General features: G+C 36.4%; 1 protein-coding gene across 11 annotated transcripts in view; it reads right to left on the bottom strand.

The window, feature by feature from the left end:
* ITSN2 (intersectin 2) overlaps positions 1–11,068 on the bottom strand; it is a 127,225-nt gene that overhangs the window by 32,702 nt on the left and 83,455 nt on the right. For 10 of the 11 annotated variants that reach the window (XM_055540789.1, XM_055540786.1, XM_055540794.1 and 7 more), the window contains exons 23-28: positions 9,550–9,614; positions 6,706–6,872; positions 4,117–4,162; positions 3,729–3,850; positions 2,632–2,728; positions 2,025–2,216 (exon numbers count right to left, since the gene is read on the bottom strand). In XM_055540789.1, coding sequence (XP_055396764.1) covers positions 2,025–2,216; positions 2,632–2,728; positions 3,729–3,850; positions 4,117–4,162; positions 6,706–6,872; positions 9,550–9,614 — 689 coding nt within the window. Of the gene's footprint in view, positions 366–2,024; positions 2,217–2,631; positions 2,729–3,728; positions 3,851–4,116; positions 4,163–6,705; positions 6,873–9,549; positions 9,615–11,068 lie in introns of all 11 variants that reach the window. The other variant, XM_055540797.1, reaches the window with a different exon arrangement.

The raw sequence follows: 11,068 nt of genomic DNA, 5'->3' as shown, positions 1-11,068 counted from the left end.
ACAGTTTGTGCAAATAGTGGGTCTTTGTGTGTTTGAACTCCCACCATGTAAGGGCAAACTCAGTATGCATGCTAATGACCTACGATTACCAAATTAAAAAAGGAGAAAAATGCTAAAGGATGCCAGAGTGAACAGCAGGGAAAGCCACACAAAGACCCACTATCCTTTAAGTTGTTACAAATAAATTTTAACTGTAAATTAGAAACACAGAGAAATAATCACAAGTGGCTCTAACATTTGAGAACGAAGCTAAGGAATTGTGTAGGAGATATTTGATCAGGGCTGCCTGCCCTGTCTCCACGCTAGAGTCAAACTTGGATAGTGGGTCTCTGGGGTGCTTTCACACTGGAAGACAACACTGGGTCCTATAAAAAGAAAAATGAGGGATAAAATGAACATAAAGCAAATCAAGTGGGTGAGAAAAATTCTACTGATTACATGCAACATCAACAAATTTGAACTATGAAAATTCTCAACCTTTAGAAAATATCCTAACTACCTAGTAAAATGAAAGTAATATTTGTAAAGGCTTGAGAAACACACATGATAGTCTAACATTTAACTAGTTTTCACTGACTCATATACTCCTGGCTGTTCTTCCTTTAAAACACTTCCATTTTTTCTTATATTTCTTATTATAAAAGACTTAAAAGGGAAAAATATGTTCCACCATTGGAAAACAAGATAACAACAAAACACTTGGAAAACGATCACTTTACATTGTAGACACTATAAAAGTCAAATGCACTGATAAACTAGAATGCCTCCAAGGATCACTTAGCCCAAGATCTTCCAGACCTTCCTCTCTCAGGCCCAGGAAAGACCCCTCGGGTATTTTTATTAACCAGACAAACTGGCAAGCCCTGAAAACTGCCAAACCATCAGCAGAATTTAAAAATGGTCTTTCATTTAAGTAATCCAAGTTTTATAATTTTCCTTACTACCTCTTCTGAAACCCTGAGGTATTTTTAGGAATATTCAAAGCATAAAAAACTGGACTCCACGTCCAGACTGGGAAATTCAGCTGCTCTATCTAAAGGACGGTCTTCTCCCCAAATCACAATGATCTTTATAAGCTCTAAAGTGAAAATAATGCACTAATAATTTAAAATGATAGATATAGTACAAAGTAAATTAATAATACTTGCACTTAATTGTAAACACCGCTCAGCTTTGACTGGGTTACCATTTATATGTTCTTAGAAGCTAAGTTAAAATGAAAGGCTAAAGCTTTTAGATAATTTCACAAGAATGATAAAAACACAAATCATGATGTATTTTATTAAGAAGGACAAAAAGATCAAAAGGGTGAGGAAAGGTGACCTCTATTTTATGAAGCTAAAAAAATATTTCCAAGTACTGTTTATTCTCTAATGCTACATTTACTGTCAAGTGTAAGAAAGGTTAGGTAACTATCAAGAGATAATTTTATGTAATACCAAATCATATACATTGAGATATGGACCCCTGCAGTAAAAGTAGTGAAACAGATCTTAATTCATATATCTCTGTGGCATGAGTTACCTACCTTAAAAAACACCTAATGAGATTTTTGCAAGCACTTTATTTGTAAAATAAATTTTATAATTTTCTTCTAACCTGGGTGATGTGTAATAACGTGGGAAATAAGGTTGCAAAATTAATAGCACCTGTACACTAGAAGGGTCATTCTGCACAGGTGAATACGCTAACTGCCAGCTAGTCTCTACTCTCTCTCAAGCTGAAAAAGGCTGGTGTAAAAAGAAGCCGCAGTGTAGACTGCTATCATACCAAGGAACTCATGAAAGAACTAGAACTTTTTTCAGATAAAGTCTAACAGTAAGGTCTGAAGCTAGGTAAAAAGTATTTGAAAAAAAGCAATATAACTTTTGATTTTGTGAAAGTTTCTTATTTTATTTTCTTACTCTAAACATTAATACACATTCACTGAGAGTGTTAAGATTTGGTTGAGAAAAGTAAGGAATGCAGTGCTGTATGTTAAAGCTGATGCACTATTAAGAAGTAAATAGTTTGATATTACTCACACTGTTGACTTGGATCTGCATCTGTCGTCATCTTAACGTAGTTTGAAGGGAAGAGACCAGTCACCCCACTGGTTTCTCCTTGCCACCAGTCAGGATCATCCTTGTTTAGAACATTAATAAGCTGTCCCTTGGAGAAACTGAGCTCATCCTCGTTGTTTGCTGTGTAGTCATACATGGCGATCACCTGACACACTAGCAGAGGAATAATGACAAAGTAACAAGTTAAATTGAGTAATTCTTCCTATTAGCATCATATGTTAAAATTCTGCTAACATTTCCTTTAGCTGTTCTCTCCCACCCTCCTTCCTCTATTCCCTGTTTCACAAAAGCAAGAATTTCCCAAATGTAGTTTGGAAATCCAAGCGACTGCTTTGAAGTATGATGGTAGAGCAATTAAACAATTTCAAGGAGTGATGTAGTCCAAGCATCACTGAACAGCTGGCTGTTTCTAACAGAACTTTTTGGAAAGGAAGTTCTCACAGAGGTAAAGAAAGAACAAATTTTAAAAATATTTTTCAAAGAATTGGCTAATCTAAGAAATGCTAAGTTTAAAAAAAAAAAAAAAAAAACTTCCTAAGATGAAACCCAAGTTAACCCATTTCCATACCAGGATGAAAGGCAGGCGCAGTTTTTTCACTACTTGGACCCAAAAGTTTAACATGGCTGGCAGGAAACCATCCTTTCTGTCGCTTTTTCCCTCTGGCCTATAAAATTAGCAAAAAGAACACAAAAAATGAGACTAAAGACAATTATTGAGACATAAACTAAAAATAAGAAAATCCAAACTGTGTAGTAAAGAATTTAACCTTGCCCAAAGGGAGGCCTGGCCTTTGCCTATGGCTCCTGGAAGGTAATCTCTAAACCTTTGAAATGTCTTGACTGTTCAAAGAGTGTCTCAGTTTATGTGGGGGGCCTTAACGATGCAGGAGAGCCTAATGATGTGATTTAAGGTGGGCCCTCTGGGTCATAATATGAACACAACCTCTGGAGGGACAGGAGACTGAGTTCAGCCATGTGAGCAATCAACCGTGTCTACCTAATGGGGTTTCAATAAACATGCTGGAAACCAAGGCTCAAGAGAGCTGCTGCTTGGCAATACTCCATGTGTACTGTTGCCAGGAGATTTAATGCTGCCCATGACTCCATGGGGAGAGAACAACGGGAAGCTCTGTGTTAGGAACACTCCTGAACTCCAACCCATACAAATCTCTTCCCTTGGCTAATTTTAATCTAAATCCTTTTGCTGTAATAAATCGTAACCATGAGTATAACAGCTTTCAGTGAGTCCTGTGAGTTTTTATGGGAAATTACTGAATCTGGGAGTGGTCTCAGGGCCCTCCAAACTTACAATCTGTGTTAGGAGGGAGGGTATCTTGAGAACACTTGAATTCTGCATTGGCCTTGGAGGTCAATATTAAACAACTGGAAGATTTAATATGCATCTCAACACTCTTTGTAGAAGTCTATTTGGAGATTGTTCAGTCTCAAAGTTCTCTGCATACTTCACACAAATAATATTTATAAACTAAAAAGACCTTTCTAATGTTCTCCTAATAAGTAAATACCTCTTGGAGCTTTGTTAATTATCAAACTAATTATTAATCAGTCAAATAAGACAAATTAAATTTTTATTAATCTTATTTTTCTAATGAGCAGGCATTACTTTTATAATAAAATTAACAAATGTTATTTAAAAGTTATTACCTGTAATTCCCCTTGCCACCACCCACTTGTGTTTTTCTTTAGAATTAGTATTAACTGTCCTGGTGCGAGGCTAAGCTGTTCAGAACCAGAAGCCGCATATGCTGATGTTACTTGAGCAATCTCTGAAAAGAAGAAAAACAAGGGACTATGAATTCAAGACTATTAAACACCCTAGTAGTTCGTCAGCTTCATCATGATACATATACCAGGTTTTTTTTAAGAAGAAATATAAGGGACTATGAATTCAAGACTATTAAACACCCTAGTAGTTCGTCAGCTTCATCATGATACATATACCAGGTTTTTTTAAGAAGAAATATAAGGGACTATGAATTCAAGACTGTTAATAAACACTTTGGTAGTCTGTCAGCTTCATCATGATACATACCAGGTTTCTTATTTGATGTTCCAGATTTGCTAGAACTCCCAAAACCCTATAAGGAAAAGATACACTGTTTTATCATTTTCCAACAATCCAGGGTTAAAAGTACACAGGCTATTAGGGACTAGAGATTTCTAATTCCCAGGGTCATCGTTTCTTTAGAATAAGAGCAAAATAATGATTAACCTTATACTGATCAAATAAGTTAAGAATCCAATACTTATGGGAGATCTGATTCTGACAGAATACATTATATATAAGTAGCTGATGTTGGCAACTCAACAGGAACAGCTCATTTTCTGAATCTTTTCTGAATATTAAATGTTAATACAAATACATTTCGTCATTGGGGGGTCAGAATCAATGACCACCACATATAACACATGTGCTCTGGCTATGTTAAGGCATATGTGAGTTTTGCTCCTGTTACATACAAGGTAATGCTTTTATTTTTAATTTTTTTGCCATGTTCTTCCTGAACCTGACCTAAGAATAAAGAATCAGATCAGATCAGTTGCTCAGTCGTGTCCGACTCTTTGCGACCCCATGAATCGCAGCACGCCAGGCCTCCCTGTCCATCACCAACTCCCGGAGTTCACTCAGACTCACGTCCATCGAGTCAGTGATGCCATCCAGCCATCTCATCCTCTGTCGTCCCCTTCTCCTCTTGCCCCCAATCCCTCCCAGCATGAGAATCTTTTCCAATGAGTCAACTCTTCACATGAGGTGGCCAAAGCACTGGAGTTTCAGCTTTAGCATCATTCCTTCCAAAGAAATCCCAGAGCTGATCTCCTTCAGAATGGACTGGTTGGATCTCCTTGCAGTCCAAGGGACTCTCAAGAGTCTTCTCCAACACCACAGTTCAAAAGCAGCAATTCTTCGGCGCTCAGCCTTCTTCACAGTCCAACTCTCACATCACAGGAAAAACCATAGCCTTGACTAGACGAACCTTTGTTGGCAAAGTAATGTCTCTGCTTTTGAATATGCTATCTAGGTTGGTCATAACTTTCCTTCCAAGGAGTAAGCGTCTTTTAATTTCATGGCTGCAGTCACCATCTGTAGTGATATGCATACCGGCAACTATGACCTGTTTGACTTTACAGGATAAGTTGGCCCAATCACACTTCTTATTTTTAGGAACTGTTATTTGTAGACGTTTTAATGATGGCCATTCTGTCAGGTGGTACTTCATTGTACTTTTGAATTTGCATTTCTCTAGTAAGCAGTGATGTTGAGCAGTTTTTCATGTGCCTATTGGTCATCTGTATTTCTTCTATGGAGAAATGTCTATTTAAGTTTTCTCCCCATTTTTCGATTGGGTTGTTTTTTTGGTGTTGTTGAGTTGTATAAGCTGTTTGTGTATTTTGGAAATTAAGCCCTTGTCAGTTACATCATTTGCAAATATTTTCTCCCATTCTGTAGGTTGTCTTTTCATTTTGTTTATGGTTTCTTTTACTATACAAAAGCTTGTATAAGTTTGATTAGGTCCCATTTGTTTATTTTTTGTTTTTATTTGTATTGCCCTTGGAGACTGACTGAAGAAAACAGTGGTATGATTTACATCAGAGAATGTTTTACCTGTGAACTCTTCTAGGTGTTTTATGGTGTCATGTCTTATGTTTAAGTCTTTAAGCCACAAATGTAATTTTTAAAATATTATATAATGAAATGTAGCAATAAGGGAATATTTGCATAACTCAGTGATTCAGTATTTGCCAAATGATCAATGAATGATGTCATCACACTCAGTATGCAAAACAGACCGGTGAATTTTAATGTAGCAATAAGGAATGTTCACTGATTTGGCTTCAGATTCTGCACTGCAAGTAATCTACAAGAATTTAGTACTTGTCAAGTTTTGGTACAGCAGTGTCAAAGAATATCCACAGGTATCCGAACATGTTATTAAAATACTTTTGTTATCGCTCATATTTGTGTGAGGTTGAATTTTCTTCAACTACTTCAACCAAAAGAATATACGACTCTTTCCGTTAAACGCTTTTGAAGAGGGAGAAGTACATATTTCTTTTCCATTAAAAGCAAGTTATTTAAGTCATCATATAGTGGGTTTAATTTCATTATTTCAAAATGAATTAGTAAATTTTTAAAAATTTCAGTCTTAATTTCTAATATGGGAAATATTGCTAGATATAATCCATATATTTTCAGAAACTCTGGAGTCCTCAATAACTTTTAAGAATGTGCAAAGTTCCTGAAATAAAAAAGTCTGGGAACTGCTGCTAGTGGTAGGAGAAAGGCAGCAGGAACTCTAAGTGTGGGCTGGGTCATAATAACGGCAGAGCCTCAAAGATTTACAGATTCCTTTTAAGCCTCCCTGAATCCAAACCATTCCCTAACTTCAGTTATCATGAGGTCTGCCCCTATCTATGGCTCTTGTTCTTGGAATTTCATAAAATCATTTCTCCTTTATCTAACAGGATCTCTGTGATAAACTATATTTTATTGGAGTTACCTTAAATGGTCTCCTTGTAACCAAAGCAGCCCAACCAAAACCATATGTAAGCATCCTTTATAAATATGAACCTTGAGCAACAGGAATGGAATGATTCTGTTTCTATACCAAAGTAACTCTACCTCCTGATCTTTTGGTTTGACATAATTTGATGGAAAAATTCCAGTTCTGTCTCCAATACTTCCTGTCCACCATTCTCCATCTTTCTGGGTCACCAATATTTCTTCACCTTCAGTGAAAGTCAAATCTCCAGGTTCTACACTTGAATATGAATAAAGTGCAATATACTCTGTAGGGAATAAAGAAAAAAAAAACTAATTTTGGTTATAAGATTACAGAAGTAAAAAAAAAAAAAATGTTAATTTCCAAGATTTTGAGTAAATTAGCTGTAAAAGACCTTGTGACTTAAGGAAACCTAATGTAAAGAGATGTTAAGGTAGAAAGTAGAAGGAAGTAATTACTTAATAATTACTAGAAAAAGACTGGGGCTCCCCAGGTGGTGCTAGTGGTAAGGAAACCGCTTGCCAGAGCAGGAATTGTAAGAGACACAGGTTCGATCCCTTTAATCAGGAAGATCCCTGGAGAAGGAAATTGCAACCTACTCCAGTATTCTTGCCTGGAGAATGACATGGACAGAGAAGGCTGGTGGGCTACAGTCCACGGGACCACACAGTCAGATACAACTGAAGCGACTTAGGATGGATGGAAAGCTTTATCACAGGTTTCTTTTTTCCCACTGTATCATCATCATCATCATCATCATGTCACAGAGAATAACCCCAAAGCTACAAATACATATCAGTATCTCTACAGGGTCAAGACATGGAAAAGTTTTTTTTAACCTTCTTACATATAGTTTAATCTCTTAAATTCTCTTTAATTCTTTTATATACAGTTATGCAAATGCCCACTCTTCAGCTGACATCAATATGAGAGGCCAGTTTCCATCACAATGGTCCAGCTGCTAGCACGGTGCTTGGCGTGGAATAGATGCTCCATAAGTATTTGTTAATGAATAACCTTAAGGGAACTATCTAAGTTTTTATATGTATTTGTATTTGTTGACATGAAATTTGATCTGCAGATCATAAACTGAAGATGACCAGAACCATCAAACAAAAACTATTTACTATCCACATTCCCATACTATTCAATTTAGCTGACTCAATAAAACAAAAAATGGACTGCAAGGTTAAGGTATGTTGTAATAAGCGAGGTTCTTTTCAAAATGCTCCTCACCACTTTCCTAGCATCATTCCACTGCCTTTATTCTACAGTACACCTCCGGCTCTAGGCTTGCTGGTAACTCAAGTTCCCTAGGACTTAATAAAGCATCTGTCTACAATGAGGGAGACCTGGATTCGATCCCTGGGTTGGGAAGATTCCCCTGGAGAAGGAAATAGCTATCCACTCCAGTACTATCGCCTGGAAAATCCCATGGACAGAGGAGCCTGGTAGGCTACAGTCCATGCGGTTGCAAAGAGTCGGACACGACTGAGCGACTTCACTTTCCTTTCCTTTCCTAACCTTTCACAGCTGAGCCTTGGCTCACACCTTTCCCTCTGTCCACCAAGCCTTCTCTCCCTTCATCACTAAGCAAGACCCTACTCATTGTTTAAGATGATACAATGTGGCCACCTCTGTGGATTCATAGGTCCTACTCAAAATTGTGCTTTCATTTAGAATTTATTACAATTATATACCTATCCTTCCCATTCTACTGTTAGCACCTGGAAAACTGTGTTTTATTCATCCTTGTATATGATGAATAAAACATAATTCTAGGCTCTAGAATAGAATCTCTAATGTAGTAGATAATGAATAAACTGTTTAAATTACTATTAAACTGATTTTCTTGAGCAATATAAACAAAATGTAAACTATTCAACTAGTTTTACAATGGATATATACAATTCATTTATAAACCTATATAACTATTACATAAAAACACTGTCTGAAGTAAGGATAGACATTTTTCAACACATTTTCAAAATTAAGATAGTCAAACCACCCAAGGGGCAACAAAAATTTTTTTGTAATATTTATGATTAAAGTATATCTTGATTTCAAATCCTACTTAATAATTTATGTGCCATACTGTAATTAAAATGCAATTCAGCGAATTCCCTAGTGGGCCAGTTGTTAGGACTCCATGCTCTCACTGCCAAGGGCCCGGGTTCAATCCTTGGTCAGGAAACTAAAAATTCTACAAGCTGCACAGTGTGGCTAAAAAAAAAGGCAATTCATAAACAACTAAATGTACTAAAATTTCCTTATATTTTAAACATCTATAATATATAATAAAAGGAAAACAAAAAATTTTATGCTATTTCATTTCAACACTTATCTATTTATTTATTGAGGTCATGGTGGAGAGGTCTGACAGAATGTGGCCCACTGGAGAAGGGAATGGCAAACCACTTCAGTATTCTTGCCTTGAGAACCCCATGAACAATATGAAAAGGCAAAAAGATAGGACACTGAAAGATGAACTCCCTAGGTCAGTAGGTACCCAATATGCTACTGGGAGCTGACTCGTTTGAAAAGACCCTGATATTAGGAAAGACAGAGCAGGAGAAGGGGACAACACAGGATGAGATGGTTGGATGGCATCACCGACTCAATGGATATGAGTTTGGGTAGACTCCGGGAGTTGGTGATGGACACGGAGGCCTGGCATGCTGCGGTTCATGGGGTCGCAAACGGTTGGACATGACTGAGTGACTGAACTGAACTGATATGAACTTTTATAGTACTGATTTTTTTAAAGTGTCAAGTATTTTCAGTCATATATTTTCTATCTCCTAAATATTCATGTGAAATAGAGTGGCAGCAGGTTTCTTCTAATTTCACTTTAACACTGAAGACACAAAAGCAGTAAGAGTAACAACTGTGGGAAGTCAGTTATATAACTAGTCAGTAGCTAATCTGACCTCCATCCAATTTACAAATTAACCAAAGCTCACCTTCTCCCACTGTACTGGCTGCAGAGGCAGGTTTCTTGTTTACAGACGCATACAAAGCTTCTGGTCTGCCAAATAAACACACAAAACAGATAAAAAACAATAATAATACAATAAAAAGGGTAAATCAAGTCAATCAATAAAAAGGGTAATCAAGTAAATAAAAAAGAAAGACGGTTTGATGAAGACAGCACGTTTTTAGCAGTATGCTCTTTAAAGGGCTAAAATTAACTGAAATATTGTCTCAGTACACAAGCTAGAAATACGCTCATACACTTCAAAATCTTAGTGGATTATAAACTGCCTACTTACAAACTACTAAATTTTTTTAATCTATTTAAGTAATTTCAATATGATTTATAAATAGTTCTTCAAATGTGAGCTATTTGGCTTTTCTAAATCTAAAAGACATTACATACTGGTAAATGGGCAGTTATTTGGTGAACCACATATGGGGCTGGATTTGGTTAGAAAAAAATAAGGGCAATTATAAATTTTACTACTTGTTTAGAGCACAGTACATTTAAAATATATAAAAATAACAGCACTTTATTTTTACATCTGGAAACATATACAGCTTTTATTTTTCAATTTAACCTAGGAAACTGTTCTAAAAAATCTAGAAAACTGTGACAGTAAGAACTAGACATCTGTATATATATCAGGGGTCCCCAGTTATGTGACCAAATTGTATAGTGAAGCAGTTTTCGGGTTAAAAGTGGACTCTTACTACAACTCATGGGCACACCAAATGGACTGCCTGGCTGAATTCTCCATTACTATAGGTTTTCAAGTTGCATGCCTTATCTGTTAGAAAGGAGCAGTAATTGAAGGAAAAGTTAGAAGAAATGTCTTTTTAAGCATTTAAACTTAACCTATTTGTGTTTGTGTGTTCCTTCTCTGTAAAATGTTATGGAGTTTAGATAAGATAACCACCACACAGGGTCTAGCCCAGTGCCAGCACACACATCAGCTATTACTGTTGCTACTGTTATCACACACTCTAGAATTCCATGTCAGTTTGAAAAGTAAATGTCTTCTGACATTTGAACTAAAAATTAATGTACAGAACCTTAGCACTGAAAGAATTTTTAAAGATTTTTTAGTTATTTTCATTCAATCAATGAAAAAAACTCGAGACCAAGAAGGCTTACCCCATACAGTCTGGCAAAAATACAATCAGAACTCAAGGATCTTAATTTCCAATGACCCCATTCCTTTTCAATAAATTATTTTGCTTTTCTATTTAGACCAACTTCCACATAAAACACAATGATAATTACCCACAGCTACATTAGAGTACTTAGTTCTTGGTAGTAAAGATGTTTGATGACCTGACTCCCCTACCGACTGGGAAATAAAGACCAGAGACCCCATCCGGTTTTGTTTTTTGTTCATGCAAAAGTTTCATTTGTGTGTTCTTTCATTAGCTCCTCTCTTCACTAAGCAAGTATGATTGAGCAGCTACTAGGCATTAAGATCACACTAGGTATCAAAAATCTAAAACGAGAACAAAAAAGAC

This window comes from Bubalus kerabau, chromosome 11 (assembly GCF_029407905.1).
Source record: "Bubalus kerabau isolate K-KA32 ecotype Philippines breed swamp buffalo chromosome 11, PCC_UOA_SB_1v2, whole genome shotgun sequence".
Classification (NCBI taxonomy): Eukaryota; Metazoa; Chordata; class Mammalia; order Artiodactyla; family Bovidae; genus Bubalus; species Bubalus kerabau.
Note: the sequence above shows the minus strand (reverse complement) of the source record. Positions and strands in the feature narration are given on the sequence as shown.